The following is a 19,662-nucleotide window of genomic DNA, read 5'->3' as shown; positions in this document are numbered from 1 at the left end:
ATCTAGTGGGTATTGGGTTTTTTTACCAAACAAAAACACAGGTCTCCCCTTCTCCCCAAAGATCGTAATATGGGGCAAATTTAATAAGTGAAAAAGAAAGGTCAAAAAGTTGGGTTTGGTTCACTTTTTCGATAGATGATCAAACTACGTTTCAAGTTTAAAGTCTCTCTGTCAAAGAATTTTGAAGTTATGGTCTGGGAAAAAAAAAATGAATTTTTTTCTTAATTTGACCTTGAGTTAGGAAAAGGGTCAAGATAAAAAAAAATAACAACAGTATGTCTCATGGTATTTTAGTTCTTTGTTTACAGTTTGAAGTCCTTCTGTCCAAGTATATCTTCAATAAAGACGAGAATGTTTTTTTCTAATTTGACCTTGAAAAAAATGCAAAATAATAAAGATATCTGGGAAATCCTTTCACAAAATGAATATATTTTGTATTTCATTGATTGTTGTTTTCTTTATTCTTTACTACAAACATTTTACTACAATGTGTAGTTCATGCATCTAGAAGTCTGTGCAACCTGAATGCCTTGATCGGAAAGCAACCGACCGTAACTTTCTCAACCGGTATACAGTAAAACACGCTTATAACGAAGTGCCAGGGACGGGCAATTTAACTTCGTTATAAGCGTAATTCGTTATATCCGTCAAGTTTACAACATAAATAGAGTCTTGGGGAATGAAATTCACATCGCTGTAAGCGTCAAGTCATTATAAGCGTGTTCGCTATAACCGTGTTTTACTGTATATACCCAGTAGAGGAGCGATCGAAACTAATATGGCGACCAAATGCTTTTATGAATTCATGTCAGCTTTAAGTTAGGGCCTGGACAAATTTGGATGAAGAAGAATAAGAAGAAGAAAGTCGACAAAAACAATATGTCTCCCCTTTGGAAGGGGAGACATAAGAAATAAATGTATAAAATGCAAAGACCATGAAAGGAATGCTGCACATTAGTCACAGGTTTCAGTTGTGCAATCTGGTGTAACAAAATTGGAGGGTTTGTGACTATGCCTATTTACAAGCAGTGTTCAGCTTTGATGACAGCATTTCCCGATTATGTTGCCTGTAAGGCAATGTAAATAGGAAGTGCTCCAAGTAATTGATTCCAGAGTGTCTAATTGATGCTATAACCACTGTGACATCATTATTGAATTGATAAATCTTTTAGAATAGTTTAAACAAGAGCTTGGACTTTCTGTGAGATGTTACTATCTAGTTTGCTCATCAAAACAAGCTGTCAGTTATCCACCTCCTTTCTCCTAATTCAGAGATGCTCATTAATATTCATATATGTCAAAACCGCAAAGTTGTTTGCTAAGATCTGCTTTGTTGTGTGAAACTGACACTGTTTAAGTGAAATATACATCTCTGTGTTGGCTAGTTTCGTTGCGTTCAATATATTCATTTCCATTAGCCATGCAATGACTGGGCAGTTAACCATGAGTATACCCCCGCCTTCATCAAATCGGAGTTTTTCACGTACTGCCTAAATTCCAAGCTCTTGTTAAGACTGATCTACAGTCCCTGAAAATTCTACTTTTCCATTTTTTCGTGCATTTACCATGAACTGACAGTGTGCTCAGTGCTCTGTGTGAAGTTGGCTAGTTTCGTTGCGTTCAATATATTCATTTCCATTAGCCATGCAATGACTGGGCAGTTAACCATGAGTATACCCCCGCCTTCATCAAATCGGAGTTTTTCACGTACTTCCTAAATTCCAAGCTCTTGTTAAAACTGATCTACAGTCCCTGAAAATTCTACTTTTCCATTTTTTCATGCATTTACCAGGAACTGACAGTGTGCTCAGTGCGTTCACTTGCGCTCCATTCGCACTCACAGTTCACCAAGCGCTCACCTTGCGCTCACAAAGCATTCACAAAACGTTCACCGTTCATTTTTTTCCCCTAAATTTTTTTTCAAAATAAAATAAAATGCATCTGGGCAGCCCGTTTTCAGAGGGATGAGAATCTAAAAATTAATTTTATGGGGCCTTAGGCTTGTCCTTTTAAAAATATCTTTAACTGAATTTTCTTCACAATCACCTATTTAGCAGGTAAACCGACATTGTTTCAAAATTGGGGTTGCTGGTAGGAGACATGTATTGTTCATGCAATACTCTCAGAATACTTGTTGTACATGGAAACTTCATTCACCTCTCAATTGGAAAATGACGAGATTGAAATTAATGCTAGCCTTTTCACTTGTTTCTCAAACTTTTGATGTTTTGTTTCTAAAATTTACATGAATGATATTGATTACTGAATAAATATTGTTTAAACCAAGAGACTCCATTAGTAGGGTAAATGGGAGAAACTCATAATCAACATAAAGAAACATACAGTATTACCTTTGTTTTTGTGTGAACTGAGTCATCATTCAATAAGACTGTAACCACATCTTCCACTTTTACTTTTCCATTACTATCTTGGCAGGCTTCACATGCTCTCCTTATCACCATGTCATCATTAACCCCAGTAACTTCTTTGACTTTTGCAAACAACAGACTCTCTGCATCTCTAGGTCTCTGTTTATAATTCAAAATTTACAAAATTATAAATGATAATCATCCTTCAAATGAACTCAAAATCTTTATCCTGTAAAACATTTGGAAATGTATACCAGGAATGCACAGTTGAGCTTTCCTCTCAGGTGAGCTAAAAAATAAATATCAGAATTTCACACTTATTTTTGCATACACTTAGTTAATCCTTGACATATGTATTAAGTCATGGCATAAAAATGAATTCTTTGTTCGAAAATATAAGGTTTTCATTTGAATACCTTTTTGTGTCACATGGTACGGCCCAAGCCTGAAGGGCTGATACCAGGGACCTGATCAAAACAACAGTGTGATATTCTAATCTATATATATGGATCCATGTCAATTGATATCAACCTTGGACAAAAGTGATATTGACCTCGCTCAACATTATTTTCTGTGTTAATGAATTGTGAACATGAATAATGAAAAAGGTTATACACGTAGTATAGAATCATTTGAAAATGTTTCAGTAATTCTATATTACAATATGTGAACTGTTAAATATCACCCAGTGCATGCAAATTTTGAACTCTTTATATGTGCTCATCAGTTTGTGCTCGATCTTCATCAATTTGCTACTTGACTTTCATGTTAAAAGTTTATCAAATTGTTATGTACTTTAACATATCTTGTAAATGATAAATACCATTATTTGAAATAAACCAATTTTAGTCTTTTTATCAGTGCTTTCTCACAATTTTTTCGCAGAACTACTCCTTGTTTATTTAAAAGAATAAACAATTTAAGATTAATGAAAATACCTGTATTGCAAAACAAACAATGTAATATGGTGCGACCGTTGGGGCGAGCACATACTATCATTAAATATGTATGTATAAATGTATGATTTTAAAAATGAATGCAAAAAAAGGAAATGAATTCAAAAATTCAATATATCTTCTTTTTACTATCCATAATTTTTACGCTGCAGTACTTTTTGTTTTAATTGATTTATGATTCTATGGGTACTGTAGAACTAGTTTAATCTTGGATAAAATTGCGTTGAATAATAAAGATTTTAACAAAATGTTTAATTCAGAATTGTTTTTCCTTTTTAAAAGTGATTGTAACGTCGGTTCACCTTGGCATATCAATAGATTTTATAGTGTTTTACAGTAATTTCAGCTAGAGATATTTTCCTTTATTTTAGCATAATTGTGACATCAGAGTTCACGTTGGTTTTGTGTCTTCTTACTCTTTAAAAACTCCCCTATTATTAAAACTATGCATAGAATATTGTTTTATTTACCAAAAAAGCATGTCGTTTTTGCTAATTACACATTTTATCTGGTTCTAAAAAGTTTTTCTTTGGTTCTCGTGAGAACACCATTTGCAATGCTTGGAATTGCATTGTGGGTTGAAATTCACTGACGCCGAAAAAATTTGACTGATCAATGTGCAGTGTGATTGTATTGTACACGATTGTATTTGAGGTTAAAGGGCAATAACGCATATGTATATATCCATCTACGTATGTTGTGTCAGCAGTTTATTTACAATGCATGTATATAATCTTTAATTATTTTTATCTTGCTTACATGTTCTCGTGAAAGCATGAAATGGGAAACCATATTTACAGGGAGCTGCTGGTCTGATAAAAACATTGCATTACTGGTCCGTGTAAAATCAATATAAAATCAAAGACCACAAAAATGCTAAAAATTGGTTAATCTAATAATCTTTTATTCTGATAATTTTTCTTTGACAAATTGACTATTAGTTTAAGCAGAACCCTCTGTAATAAAATACAATACTATATCATATTAGGGTATATGATACAAAACCATATAATAATATAAAATATTAATCATATAACTCAATATCATAGAAGTGGGAATCATGATATATTACTTATCAACAATCACATCTATCAAGCAAGTTTGAGTGAGGTAGAGGACAAGGTTTTCTAAGCATCCTTGATAATGGAGATCAGGCTCTGTATCTGAAACAAGCTAAAATTATGTTTCAAATCTAAATTCAAGTTACATGAACCATGAAGATTGGTCAGGACAGCTTTTTTTTTCGACATTCAGACCTGCATTTAACTACTCAAAAAACTTACACTTGCTCCACCATCAAGATAATCAAGATCAAGTTCTATATCTGAAACTATACCTCTCTCTACATATTAATAGTTATTTACACATCCATTAAGTTAAACTGTTTAAGTCTGAGTAGGTATAAACAGAATTTAAAAGAATTTGAATTGTTTTAAAATTTCAAACCTGCCTAAACATCTAGATAATCAAGTTCACTCTCCATATCTGTAGCTACCTCTGCGATTCACTTACATAGTTAATCAACTGTTCAAGTTTGAATAAGCATGTACTATTAGAACCGTTTTAACAAGAGCTTTGACTTTCTGTGGGATGTTGCTATCTAGTTTCCTCATCAAAACAAGTTGTCAAATATTGACCTGCTTTCTTTTAATTCGCTAAGAGAAGCTAATTAATATTCATTAACTGTCAATGCCGGAAAGTTGTTTGCTGTATGAAATTGACGTTGTTTCTGTGAAATATACATCTTTGGGTGAAGTCAGGCGAGTGTCATTGCGTTCAGTATATTCATATCTATTAGTCAATGACTGGACAGTTAACCATGAGTAGACCCCGCCTTCGTCAAATCAGAGTTTGTCATGTACCCGGTACTGCACAAAGTCCAAGCTCTTGTTAAAACGGTTCTATTTACATAAACATGAGACCTGCTCCAGAAACCTCAACCTTCCCCAGCATCCGAAACCTATTGCTAAGATTATAAGCATCCAAGTCTGTTGAGTGCATCAGTATCACAAGATGCATCATATCTCCAAATATATGGTAAAGACTAAACCAATAATTAAGACTTGTTTATCAAAGGACACCTGCTCCAAAACTTTAACCTGCTCCAAAATCCTTAACCTCCTCCAGCATCCGAAACCTATGGCTAAGATTCAGCATTCTAGCTTGTCAGGTATCATAAGACGCACCATCTATGCAAGTTTAATGAAATAAGGACCATGCAGTCATAACTAAAATAAGGCACCTGCTCCAAAACCTTTAACCTGCTTCAAAAACTTCAAACTCCTAGCTCCAGCATCATATGGGCCAGACTTAAGTCTGTTAAGTCCCTTAATATGCTTAGATGCACCATCCATGCAAGTTTGATGTAGATATATAAGGACAAGTAATAACTTAAGATATAGGACCTGCTGCGAAAAATTCAACCATGCAGGTCCGGATGTGACGCGGAAGTCGAGGGAAAAGAGTAAGCTCCTGCCGGCTTTGTCTCAGTGAGCTAAAAATATTATGTCTAAGGGTATTTTGAAACAGACATTGAAAGAACCCAGATAGATGATAACATTGAAATTCCGAGTGACTTATTAAAAGAGAAAAGGTGTCAACATTTTCCATTCTAAATCTGCAAAAGAAATATGTTTTCAATCCTGTAAACTTTTCTGACTGAAAAATGATAATTTGACAATGAAAGTACTGTGGAATCATTAATTTTCGTGAGGGCGAATTTTCGTTGATTGCTTAAATTTTACAGCTTCGTGGGGATGTAATTTCGTGTATTCTCTTAAACCTATAAAAGAAACATTACTTTATTACCCTAATTTATTAATTCGTGGAGGATGTTAATTCGTGGACGAGAGGTACCCACAAATTCCACGAAAATTGAGCCACCACGAAATCTAATGATTCCACAGTATCTTGGATACTTTCCCTTTCATCAATTTTAATTGTACTTCATTTACATGTATGTGTATTTTTATAGTCTGTCCCAAGATATTTTAGCCACACATTTTCTTGAATTATTCTATATTTATAAATACCTCTGGGTTTAAATGATGTTCATTCAATAATAGTATGAAAAAATCCCAAGATTTCCCCTATGAAACGTCCCCTCTAGCTTGTCATGTTTCAATACACTGCTAAAAATAAAAAGTCTACAGGGATTTTGCATAGCAAATGGTATGAAAGTACCCTGATGATAACTTTGAAAAATTGTGCCAGGTATTCCGAGTTCCAAGTGACTCCCAAATGGAGAAAAGATGTAAACATTTTCCGTTATAAATCTCCATAAGATATCTGTTCTCGTTCGAGTGAAAAACAATAGTGTGTCATTGAAAATATTTGGATATTTTCCCTTTCATCTATTTCAATTGCACTTCTTTCACAGGTATGTGTATTTCTCATACAAAATCGTCCAAATGTGCTGCATAAATCTATATCTTGGGACAGACTATAATGAAAACTGTCCACATGTGACAGTACAATAACTTGGGACCACAGGCCTCTGAATTTCAATCCATAAGCCCTTAAATGGATGGGAAGAGAGATACATAGGCCTATATCCTATCTCTATATTTAGGATATATATATCTCTTCCCATACACTTAATGGCTATATACCATCTACATATAAATAGGGTATATATAGAGACTAATCGTCACACTGTTTACAAATCGTACTTGAATATCGCTTCATACTATAAATACATACAAGTATATATGAACAAGACTTAAATATAAGCATGAAAATACTATTTGCTTCACTCTCCGTAAAGCTTGCAACTGTACTACAAGGTTTCCAACCTGTGCATGAATTTTGTGTTGTGGTAAAGTCGGCTGTTCAACAGTCATATTTTCAGACTTCTCACTAGGAAGACCTTATTGGCGCATATAAATGGCGTTTGGCGTAATAAAAGTATTATATGGTAGGTTCGATGACTTCATGACTTAAGAGCAATTAATATTCTGAATATTGTTTACTGTAGGCCTATCTTCTCCGCGATTCAATGGCTGACTTATTTTCATCATTTGGATACGAGTGTTTCGGCACTACGGCGTTTCGGCACCTCATTTGACTTCAAAGGTGATTCAACACCAAGGCGTTTCGGCACCAACTTTAGACGTTACGGCAACCAAAAAAAATTATTTTCATTTCAAAGTGCAATAAGATGAACTGTTTAATAATAATCTGATCAATAGTTGGATTTTTTAATGCGTTCGATCAGTGCTTACTAACTGATCAACTGATATATAGTTATAGTATTTCTCACAGTAGGCCTAGCCTTTGTAGTTTAACGTTAGAGGGTTGTAACTTCGTCATTTAACATTAGAAATCCGTTTCTGTTGTGAATTTGGATTGCCACATCGAAGGAATAAATTAAATTCCGAGAGATTTCTTCACAGGGCGCCCAAATATTTGCATGGTTGCATAAAGAAGGGAAAAGTTGTTTTTTTCCCTTTTGACCTTTGGGTTGACCCCGCACAGGGGAACAACTTTTGCACTCAATCTCCCATGCAGAGTTGTCGTTCGTTCGGTAGAGAGTGGATTGGACTATGATATTTGAACAAAAACGCCTCCATATACAGAAGAGTTCCACACATTTGGTAGTAAAATGATATTAAAAAGCCAAAGTTAACCACTAATTTGCAATGTGAGCATTTATTCTAATCTTCCAAATAAAAACATTTAAAACCGAGTTAAAATTATGGTGTATGCTATGCTATGGTATGATATGACGAATGAGATTGTATGCTATGGTATGAGGTTCCAATGTTATGCTATAAGATTTCAATGCTATGCTATGGTGTATGTTGTAAAAAAAATATGCTTGAACTGACTGTTCTTTAGTCGAGTACTCTTTAATGGCACAATTACGCTGAAGAATATAATAGTTCCGTATTCGTGATCAGCATAACCAGCAGATACCACATTACAATAAATGTTTAGAATATCGTTGCATATTTTATACGTGGAAAAAAAGTTAACTTAAAATTATTCTTAAAAATCACATTTCTGCAAGATATGTAAATGTGAAGTATTTACGGTATTTCCTTATGCTTAGCTGCCCCCTTAGTCCTTTTCATGAATAGATATAGGAAAATATATGTCATTCTTTTTCAATCAAAGAATTACATATTATTTGACAATATTTTTTCACTATTAAATATATTCTTTCTCTCGGTACTACTTGATGTCCCCAATAGATCTATTGCTTATTAGAATATTTATAAACATTACTTTTGATGATTATTGTTCGCTAGGGGAAATCCGGGTAATATTCCGGACAGTTTGCAGACGAATATCAATAATAAACTGTCTGATAAGTATCGTACGTATAATTGAAAACATGTCATAACTACATGTACTTTTTAAATCATTACTATATCGATATTATAATGGTTTTTCGTAAGTAATTTTAGAATTATAAGCAAAATAATACACTTTCAAATGGGGGGGGGGGTATTTCCGAACACAGTGCGGGTAATTCCGGGCAGTTTTGGGGAGTTGAAATGATTTACAGTCTCCGATTATCGTACGTATAATTGAAAACATGTCATAACTACATGTACTTTTTATATCATTACTATATCGATATTATAATGGTTTTTCGTAAGTAATTTTAGAATTGTAAGCAAAATAATACACTTTCAAATGGGGAGGGGGGGGGTATTTCCGGACACAGTGCGGGTAATTCCGGACAGTTTTGGGGAGTTGAAATAATTTACAGTCTCCAATTTCAATCTCTCACCAGAGGGCGCGTTCCGCAAGCTTCACTAACTGTGTTGAAGCACAGCGTAATACGCCCTCTGGTGAGAGATTGTCTCCAATTTGTGATTGGTAGAAAATACATGATGTGAAAATTTACATTTATTTCATTGGTTGAAATATTGTTCGGCGCAAGGGAGATAATTCATTCGGCGCACCTCGGCCGATTCCGGTATCCTACATCAGATAGATGAGGTACGAATCTGCCGAGGTGTGCCGAATGGGAGATAATTTTCTGATAATGTGACTTGACAAATTTCGTAGATTTCAAGTCTTAAAAAGTGAGAAAACGAAAAAGCAATACAAAATTGCTATGAATGAAATTCAGCCTTTGGTTTTCAGGTCCAACTAGTTGAAAGTAACATTATATAATATCTATTGAAATTATTTGTTTTTCTTTTAGCATTGTTTATTCAAATATTTATACAAAATAAACAAAATTGATGCGGTATGCCTAATATCGGTAACGATATTTGCACCTTAGATAGATAAATACAGTGGGATAACTTTGATTTTATAAAAATAATACGAGTCTACGACCCTATCTTAGATCTCTTTTACCCTATAGTCGATCTCAACTTACAAGCTCGGGTACGCAGTTCTGAATTTTAGACACGAAGGCTTAAACGACACATGACATAAAAAGTTCCACTCGCCATGCTATATAGAGGAATGTTAATATATTTATATAAAAAGAATTAAACTGTCTTTGATAACTAATTGCTGTTTAGGGTTTGTTCTAAAGACGGTAAGCTTTTCTAAAAAAAAAGCTAAACTTGTTTTAATCAACTCTCCTATACAGTTACTCTGGCAAACCGAAATTGAAACAGTGTTTGGACCCAAGCACAAATCATCATCGCTGACAAGACTTACTTCTGGAAAATAATAGAAAAATTCAAAGTAATGTATGCTGAAACATTGTTTTTCAAGGAAAATTATCAATAAACACTTTGAAATAAATCAGATTTTATATAATACGAACAACTAAGATATTTTTATAGTCTCACTGATGTATTCTAATTGCCATGCAAGATAAGTTGATTTTAAAAATAAATGATAATCGATAAAATCAACTCCCGTCAGTACTTCAGTACTTTGTTTTTAAACAGTTTTTACAGTTAATTTCGCGGATTTTCTTGCGTTAATAATGAAAGCAAATATTTCTGACTGTTATATTTGCATAGTTTGCTTTCTTTATAATATCGATTATCGAATATTCAATTTCCTTTAATCTGATATATTCACCAGAGAGAGAGAGAGAGAGAGAGAGAGAGAGAGAGAGAGAGAGACTACTTGCTCTAAGAATCATCTGGAAAGTTCTTTCCATCAAAACCTAGAATTGCGCATTCAAGAAATGAATTTGCGCATTATCCGTTAAACATTAACCATACTTTGAATAAATCAACCAAATAAACCAAACCGTGTACACCCCTTTACTTATATTTTGGCTATTTCGAGATAGTTTATCGAAAATGAAAGTATGCTTTTAATTAATTAATTTCACGATATTTACTGATTAGATAGAATTCAATTTTAGTTTACAGACTAACGTGTTGAAATTCCAAAGGTGTAATATAAATCGTAACTCTGGTAGTGTCTTCTTTAATAAGAATAGATATATTACAATTTAAAATGTATTGCATATTAAGTTCACGTATTTTTTTATTTATTTATTAACTTTGTGAACTTTTATACATTGTTGAATAAATTCTAAGCATTAAAAAATCAAATTTAATTCAATGTAATTTATTTAAGATTTCAAACATAATTCAAAGTAGCTTTTTTGGTTGTTTTCATCCCTATACCCCGTCCTTTCATTTCTTTTAAGGCTTTCCTCTGTTCTAAAGTTTGTTTTCGATAGACGATGCCTGTGATGTCAGAAGGCGATGGGACAATTGGCGTGCTTTTACCTTGGTTGATGAAGATGTAGCTATCGGAGGCAAAACCATCTCTGATATTGCCGAATCCGAGATTGTTGCAGACTTTGGTTGGAGCTGAATTTAATTGCTTGCAGGGGGAAATTTGCGGAGGTGATGAGATTAAGCAATATGTTAGGGTCGTCAATAGCTGAGGGATCGGATGCTGATGGGGTGATAGGGGCAGTGGCTGAAGTCAAAGGCGCATAATTTGTTGGGAGTGTTTGAAAACCGGAACTCTCGGAAATGACATTAGAAGTAGTGGTGAGGTCAGTTGTTGCAGCAGAGCCAAGTTGCTCGTTCGGGCCGAATGATCATGGGATATTAGAGTGATATCAGACGGTTTCAGCATCAGAGGGCTGACAGCATCAGGATTGGATGGGTATATCCTACATGCACGAAATCCGCTCGGGATGTTTGTTGTATTCACCGCCGTTTCCCATGTAACCGCAAGAAGACCAGGATATGACCACTTGTTGACCGAATTCAAATGATTCTGGTCAAGGAAATGTGAACAAGCGCTATTGTAGGCGGTATTCATGGGACCAAAGACAGATCTATCTAAAGGTTGTAAGGCATGGATCGTGTCTAGAGGCAAACTAATGATGTTGATATCATTTTGGATTGCAGACTCCAAAATTGCAAGACTCTCACGAAAGTAGTGGCCATCAAAATTTAACAGTTGCTGTCTTCGTCCCCGCATTCTTTTAAAAAGATATCTTGAAACCATCTATCTCCTTTTTCATCTGACATCCATCCATTCGCATAGTAGTGCCATTTACTACCACGAGGAGCAGCTGTGGTGTTGAAATCAAACAAAGACATATACATAGGTGTCTTTCCTTTAACGATCAAAAATGGAGACATCTTTTCAGCATTGACACACGCCATTACTGTAATATTCGTGCGTCCAGGAGAGGTACGACCGACCACAGATTTTGATCTCTTTCCACAATGACGCGAACTGGATCATGTTCGAATTGTTTACCAGTCTCGTCACAGCTCCATATTTGAGGCGGTTTGTCACGTAGATCTAGACTAGTAAAGATGCTGTCGAGGTAGTCAAAATAATTTTTGACGACCTGTGGGTTCACCATTCTGGCCATAGTTGTCGAGAGTTTCACTGCCTTTCTTATCGATAACTCTGGGTGTCGTTTTTTAAACCCCGCAAACCGATCCTTTCCAGGAAAAGTTCCGGCAGTGGATGGAAGTAAAACCTTCATCTTCTTACAGAGAGCACCCACTCTACGCAGGAGTTGTCTTCGCGACACTCCCAATCCGCCTCGGTCAATGCGGTTGCAATTTTATTTTCAATTTCTATAGAAACCAAGGGGCCCGTCTAGGTTTTCTATACTTTTTACGCACCTGAACCGAAGGTTCAAGTGGGCTTTTCTGATCGCCTGTTGTCAGTCTTCCGTCCGTCTGTCTATCTGTAAACTTTTCACATTTTTTCCTTCTTCTCTAGAACCACTGGGTCAAATTTTGGTACAAAACATTCTTATGGGAAGGGGATTATAAATTGTTAAAATAAAGGATATTTCTGTTTAATGATTAAAAATTAAACACATAAATAAATTGTGACGGCCTGACTATTACTGAGGCCCCAAAAGGGGTTTAATGTTTAACATAAAAACGCTTATAAATCTTCTTAAAAATTTCAATGCAAGCATCCTAAAATGATGTAGATTCTAAATTGTTAAAATTGTGACCCATGGGCTGATACTGGGATCCCAAGAGATTTTTAAAGTTTAACATAAAAATATATTGGTAAAATGTTTAAAAAAAAAAACTAATGTAAAATGATACAAGGAACTGTTGTTCTGGTGAGCGATGTGGCCCATGAGCCTCTTGTTTGCTCCGTGGCTTTTCTAATAGAGTGTTCTCCCTTCTGCACTGCATCAACAGCCTTTTTCATGTCTTCAGGGTCATTCTTTTTCTTGGCAGAATATGTCCTAGGCATTCTCAAATTTTGTAATCAGTTATAGCGTATATATATATATATATATATATATATATTCAATAAATCCTTTTTCTTGGTACCGGGGATGAATAAACATAAAAAATAAGTCCAATGCTCAAACAACTTTTATCTATAGCGCTTTCGCCCTACCGGGCTCTTCAGTAGATTTAAAAACAAAGTAAACAAGAACATTATGACGTCAATCTCGTGACGTTAGGTAGGCAACGTTATACATACAAACTGTTGAAGACGTGATTATGACGTCAAAACATAGTGACGTCAAAACATTGTAAAACAAACTGTTGAAGACGTGATTATGACGTCAAAACATAGTAACGTCAAAACATTATACAGTGCATAAAAAGAGTCAACACAATCATAATAATAAAAGTCCACTGTCTCTTGTACATAATTATATACATGTTTATATACATGTATATATATGCAGAAGTTAAAAATACATAATGTTAAGAATTTAACTTAGGTTTAAACAGTTTAACAAAATGATTTTCTTTTGCTTTACGCAATTGTTCATTGTTTTCTTTCACTTTATAAAAAGGAAAAATATAAAACATTCCCTTTCCGCATATATCGAAATGGCCGCTGCATGGTGTGTTCCTCACAGATGGGTCTCTAATTTGCTGCTTGTGGACGCGCACTCTATCCGCGAGTTTGGTTCCAGTTTGTCCTATATAGTTGTCACCACAAGTAGGGCATGTCATGCAGTAAATCAGGTTCTTGGATTTGCAGTTCATTGTGGAATTAACGTTGAAATGCATACCGTCCTTGAACATTATGGATGGGCCGGTTTGAAGAAAAGGACATGTCCCGCATCGTGGATCCTCGCATTTAGATACAGTTGGTTTTACGGGGTTTGAAGTGAATATGGCTTTGGTAAGAATGTTCTTCAGATTTGGAGGTTGCCGTCTGCTGTGAAGTATATCATTAGGCTGGATCAGTTCTTGTAAGTTTTCCGATTGTTGTAAAATAGGGAAAAACTGTTTGGCTGATTTGAACATGTTGTGATTCCTCGGGTTGTGGGTGAGAACAAAAGGAATTTTGGTATTGTTGCTTTCCTCACGTTGTTTAATTGATCGAAGTTCTGCAATTGGTGTTTCTGTCGCCTTACGTATTGCTGATTCGATGAGCTGTATAGGATATTTTTGTCTAGTAAGAAATGTTTTAAGTTCGGACAGTCTTGTTTTCCTCCGTTCTTCATCTACAACGATGGTACAGATTCGCCGGGCCATATTAAAAGGGATGTTTCGTTTTGTATGAGAAGGATGACATGAATCAAAAATCAAATATTGGTGAGAGTCTGTCTTCTTGTAGAAAAGATCCGTAGTAATTTTCATTCCCTCTTTTATCACTAAAATGTCCAAAAATGGTAATTCTTTTTCACTAATTTCTATTGTAAATTGTAGGCTGTCATGTAGAGAATTAAGAATTTTGTGGAAATTTTGTAAGTCGTCCAGTGATTTTGTCCAAAAAATGAAACAATCGTCTAGGTAGCGTTTCCAGTTGTTTTTTATGTATAGGGCATATTCTTCTCCAAAAGATGTTTTGCACTCTGAAGTAAGTTTTTCTTCGAGGTAACCAAGAACCAAATTGGCGTAAGTGGGGGCAACCTTTGTTCCCATGGCTGTTCCTTTTGTCTGTAGAAAATATTTGTCATCAAAGAAAAAATGATTATTTTCCAGTACGAGTGAAATTCCCTCAAGAATAAATTCTTTCGAAAATCTTGATTGTAGAATGCTTTCATTTTTATTTATCCAGTAGTCAATGGCCTCAACGCCCAGGTTGTGAGGTATGTTTGAATATGAACTAGTTACATCGAAACTCACTAGATGTGTATTATCTTTGACGGTGTTTGGTATATGATTTAAAAAGTCCATGTCATCCCGAATATAGCTCGGTATTATTTTACAGAGCGGTTTAAGTATAATGTCTAGGAAATTGCTAAGTCTTTGTGTTGGACAGGAAGGACCAGCCACGATTGGACGAAGTTTCAAGTCTGTTGGACGCGGTAGTTTAATATAAGGTTCACATAAGTTTTGTATTCCAGTTTGAATTTGTTTCGACTTGTGGATTTTTGGTAAACCGTAAAAGTTACTGGTTTTCACCTCAAAGTTGAGTAGAAAATCTTCTTCTTTGTCTGTTAGATTTTTAGAAAACTTTGTAACATATTTCTTAATTCTAGACATGGTTTTGCTGTCTTGGTTTGATGGTAGTTCTTGGTAAAAATGTATATTATTTAATTGTTCTAGTACCATTTCTTTGTAGTGGTCTTTATCCATGATGACGATTGCTCTGCCTTTGTCAGCTTCCTTTATAATAATGGTATTATCACTTCTAATATTTTCTAATGCTTTTCTTTCTAATATTGTGATGTTATCTCGTACACGGACATCAGTCTGGTTTATTTGAGCTGCGGTTTTTAAGCAATTGATATAATCTTCTAATTGTTTGTCTCTGTTTGAGTTGGGTTTAAAATTACTTTTATTTCTCACCAATGATTCGTCGCTGTTTTCCGAGTTTTGAAAAAACTCTCTAAGTCTGAGTTTCCTACAAAATTCTTCGGTATCTTTGATAACATCCACGTCGTTCTTTTTAGGAGTTGGAGTAAATTTAAGACCCCGTTTAAGTATCTCTATCTCATGTGCAGAGAAATTTCTCTGAGAAATATTAATTATTTTGGGGTCCACGTGTGCCATTTCTTCTAGAGATGTTTGAAGCGAAACGTTTTCATGCGATGTTTGTGAAACTGGCCTCTGTGAGGAACACACCATGCAGCGGCCATTTCGATATATGCGGAAAGGGAATGTTTTATATTTTTCCTTTTTATAAAGTGAAAGAAAACAATGAACAATTGCGTAAAGCAAAAGAAAATCATTTTGTTAAACTGTTTAAACCTAAGTTAAATTCTTAATATTATGTATTTTTAACATCTGCATATATATACATGTATATAAACATGTATATAATTATGTACAAGAGACAGTGGACTTTTATTATAATTGTGTTGACTCTTTTTATGCACTGTATAATGTTTTGACGTTACTATGTTTTGACGTCATAATCACGTCTTCAACAGTTTGTTTGTACAATGTTTTGACGTCACTATGTTTTGACGTCATAATCACGTCTTCAACAGTTTGTATGTATAACGTTGCCTACCTAACGTCACGAGATTGACGTGTTAATGTTCTTGTTTACTTTGTTTTTAAATCTACTGAAGAGCCCGGTAGGGCGAAAGCGCTATAGATAAAAGTTGTTTGAGCATTGGACTTATTTTTTGTGTTTATATATATATATATATATATATATATATATATATATATATATATATATATATATATATATATATATATATATATATATATCACAACACCGAAATAAACTCAACTAGTTTCATTTTCAATCATCAGGAGTTTGAAAACATGTTGCTAAGTTACACAAATACACATACATACGAATACATATTTCTTATTGTGACGTCATAAAACGCTAGTATTATGTTACGTTATGTAGCCGAATTGATTATGACGTCATAATATAAAGATATACATTAAGTACGGGAAAATAAAATTCTCCATACAAATAATAGAAATATATAAAATAATTACGGGAAACAGTTTTTATCAGATACATTATATAATTATTAGGCATTTAAAACAGGTCTATATTTGTTGATAAACAGTTTTTCTTTTGCCTCACGTTCTTTTTCTGTGGTATCCCTCAGAAACTCGTAAAAAGGAAAAACGGTAAAATTGGGACTTTTATTCCTTGCACAGTTCCTTATATGTTCACTGACGGACGTACATTGGTATTTAGGTTCCCTGATTTGTTGTCGGTGCACGGTCATCCTGTGTCTCAAGGTGTCTCCTGTCTGACCGATATAACCAGCGCAACGTATGACATAGATAAGGTTTGAACTGGTGCATGACATGGAGGTTTTGATGGAAAAATCGCTTCCGGTTTTAAATTGAAATGTGGATCCTTCTGTCAGATATGGGCATGTACTACATCTGGGTTTGTGGCATTTTTTGATGATAGGTGGTTCCTGGATTTTACTGGAAAACGATGCTCTGGTAAGAATACATTTAAGAGAAGGGCTTTGTCGTTTACTTTTGATGATATGTGAAGTATCTAATATTTTCTTCATGTCTTGATCCTCCTCTAGGATAGGTAGGTTATTTCTAATGATGTTGAACATTTCTGGATTTCTAGGGTTGTGCGTTGAAACGTATGGTATAACATTTTTGACGGGTTTAATTTTAACTAATAATTTTAACTAAAAGAAGGTCCTTTCGTTCATGGGATTTGGCTTTGTTAATTCCGTTTTGAATCAGTTGTGTGGGATAATTTCTTTGAAGTAGTAAATCTTGTAATTCTGTGAGACGAAAGTCTAAGATATCTGTATCGGAGATTATTGTGCATAAACGCCTTGCTAAATTGTAAGGAATATTATTCCTAGTATGTCGAGGGTGGGACGAGTCAAATAAAAGATATTGCTTAGTATCCGTTATTTTGTAGAAAACATCCGTTATTATCCGGTCTTCTTTTTTAAGTACCATAACGTCAAGGAAGGGTAGCATATTTTTATCCCATTCCATAGTGAATTTCAGAGTAGTGCTCAAAGTGTTGAGGATATTAACAAACTCAGTTAACTGATTTTCACTTTTGTCCCATATAATAAAACAATCGTCCAAATAACGTTTCCATGACTTTCTAATGAAGGTTTCATAGTCGTGACCAAATTTGTCTTGAATGTTTGAATATAGTTTTTCTTCTAAATAGCCTAGGACAAGTGTGGCATAAGTTGGAGCAACTTTGGTTCCCATGGCTGTGCCTAATTTTTGCTTGTAAATGATATCATTGAAATGCATATAATTGTTTTCCAGATTCTATTACAAACTACAGCAGCAACCCAAGCACAAACAGAAATCAAACACGCCCGAGTATTCCTTTCCATCAGCCACCTTTCAGACAAAACAGGAAACAACGTAGAAATTATACTACACCTAGGAATTCTTTTTTAGGACATGGCCCCAGACAAAACCAAATAACATAACGCAAAACAAAGAAGCGGACCAAATACACGAACCAAAAGTAATAAATCTATCAAATCGAATTCTTTCTGACATTGAAATTAAAGTACTTGAAAAGGGATTAAAATTTACACCGACGCCTCGCTCAAAACATATAGAGGAAATTACCAATGATACAGATGCTTTTTGCAGAAGATTACGATTGGCTGAATTTTTCTTAGATACAGATAATGATGACGAATCTATTGTATCCAACAAAAGTGACTTTATGCCGCCTAAAGGTAGGAACCAATATTTGGATAAATTTATTGATACAGTGAAAACGTTTCCTATAGAACAACTTAGCGGTAAAAATACCTTTAGGAACAACATAAACAAATTAGAGTGGGATGCAATTGAAAATTTAAAAAATGATGAAAGCATTATCATTAAAGAAGCAGACAAAGGGAGCGCTGTGGTCATAATGGATCGTGAATACTACAAATCATTATGCCTCTCTGTACTTGAAAATAGTACATACTATGAAAAACAACCATCATATGAAAGTAAGGAAGTCATGCAAAAACTAAAAACTATTATTAATGAATACGGACAACAACTAACAGAGAAGGAAACCAAATATTTGTTGTCATTTAACATTAAAACTAGTAACTTTTATGGTTTGCCTAAAATACACAAAAGCCAGACCATTAAGGACAAGTGCAAAATTTCCGAATCTACTTACATCAACGTAACAAGTCCAGATGATCTCACTATTAGACCCATAGTTGCAGGACCCACGTGTGAAACCCACAGAATAAGTAACCTATTGGATATTCTATTGAAACCTTATATTTCCAAAGTTCATAGTTATATAAGAGACACTGTGGATTTTCTTAATACCATTCCTGAGAAAATCAACCCTCAATCAATTCTTGTTTCATTTGATGTCACCAACCTGTATTCCAATATTCCACATGATCTTAGACTTACTGCCATAGAACATTGGATTGACAAATTTCCCAATCTTTTACATGACCGATTTTCCAAAGACTTCGTTTTAAAAAGTCTTCAACTGATATTGGAAAACAATTATATGCATTTCAATGATATCATTTACAAGCAAAAATTAGGCACAGCCATGGGAACCAAAGTTGCTCCAACTTATGCCACACTTGTCCTAGGCTATTTAGAAGAAAAACTATATTCAAACATTCAAGACAAATTTGGTCACGACTATGAAACCTTCATTAGAAAGTCATGGAAACGTTATGCCCCAATAGTGCATACCAACAGCCCATAGGATGTGGATTATCAGTTTAGGCATGCTGAACAAAAAATGATATATCTTATAGTTTCATCGTTTTTTAAAAGGGGGTTGGGTGGGTGGCCCAGTGGATGGCAGCCTCATCCAAAAACTCATTACAAGCAAAAAAAAGAAAAGAAAAGAAAAAAAGATAATTCTCAAAATCATGAAAGAAAATTATAATACTTCAGCTCTTTAGCAGTTCAATGGTTTCTTTATTTTCACTTCCATTTAGCACATGCTCTTAATCCCAAGGTGGGGGGGGGGGGGCGGCAATTCCATTTCTTTTTATAATACGATAAGCAAATTTTTGTTAAGCGTAAATTAAAAAAAAAATGAGGGGGCAACTCCATGATAAGTCGATTTTC

General features: G+C 34.5%; 2 protein-coding genes across 2 annotated transcripts in view; one reads left to right on the top strand and one right to left on the bottom strand.

Moving 5' to 3' along the window:
• The window catches only part of LOC128192146 (ubiquitin carboxyl-terminal hydrolase 25-like), a 192,244-nt gene extending 184,876 nt beyond the window's left edge, over nucleotides 1–7,368 (bottom strand). Inside the window, exons 1-2 of the mRNA XM_052864629.1 lie at nucleotides 7,120–7,368; nucleotides 2,352–2,528 (exon numbers count right to left, since the gene is read on the bottom strand). Coding sequence (XP_052720589.1) covers nucleotides 2,352–2,528; nucleotides 7,120–7,167 — 225 coding nt within the window. The 5' untranslated portion in view covers nucleotides 7,168–7,368. The remainder of the gene's footprint in view (nucleotides 1–2,351; nucleotides 2,529–7,119) is intronic.
• A 9,307-nt stretch (nucleotides 7,369–16,675) lies between these two features.
• Nucleotides 16,676–19,291, top strand: LOC128191318 (uncharacterized). The gene is made up of 2 exons (XM_052863395.1): nucleotides 16,676–17,049; nucleotides 17,863–19,291. Exon 2 carries the CDS (start codon nucleotides 18,278–18,280, stop codon nucleotides 19,289–19,291), a length of 1,014 nt encoding a protein of 337 aa, XP_052719355.1. The 5' UTR covers nucleotides 16,676–17,049; nucleotides 17,863–18,277.
• The last annotated feature ends 371 nt before the right edge of the window (nucleotides 19,292–19,662 follow it).

This window comes from Crassostrea angulata, chromosome 7, assembly GCF_025612915.1.
Source record: "Crassostrea angulata isolate pt1a10 chromosome 7, ASM2561291v2, whole genome shotgun sequence".
NCBI lineage: Eukaryota > Metazoa > Mollusca > Bivalvia > Ostreida > Ostreidae > Magallana > Magallana angulata.
The sequence above is the reverse complement of the archived record's forward strand: the minus strand, read 5'-3'. Positions and strand labels throughout refer to the sequence as shown.

Bases quoted from the DNA above. Each gene is read 5' to 3' on its own strand.
- LOC128191318 (XM_052863395.1), top strand. From the start codon at position 18,278: ATGCCGCCTAAAGGTAGGAACCAATATTTGGATAAATTTATTGATACA.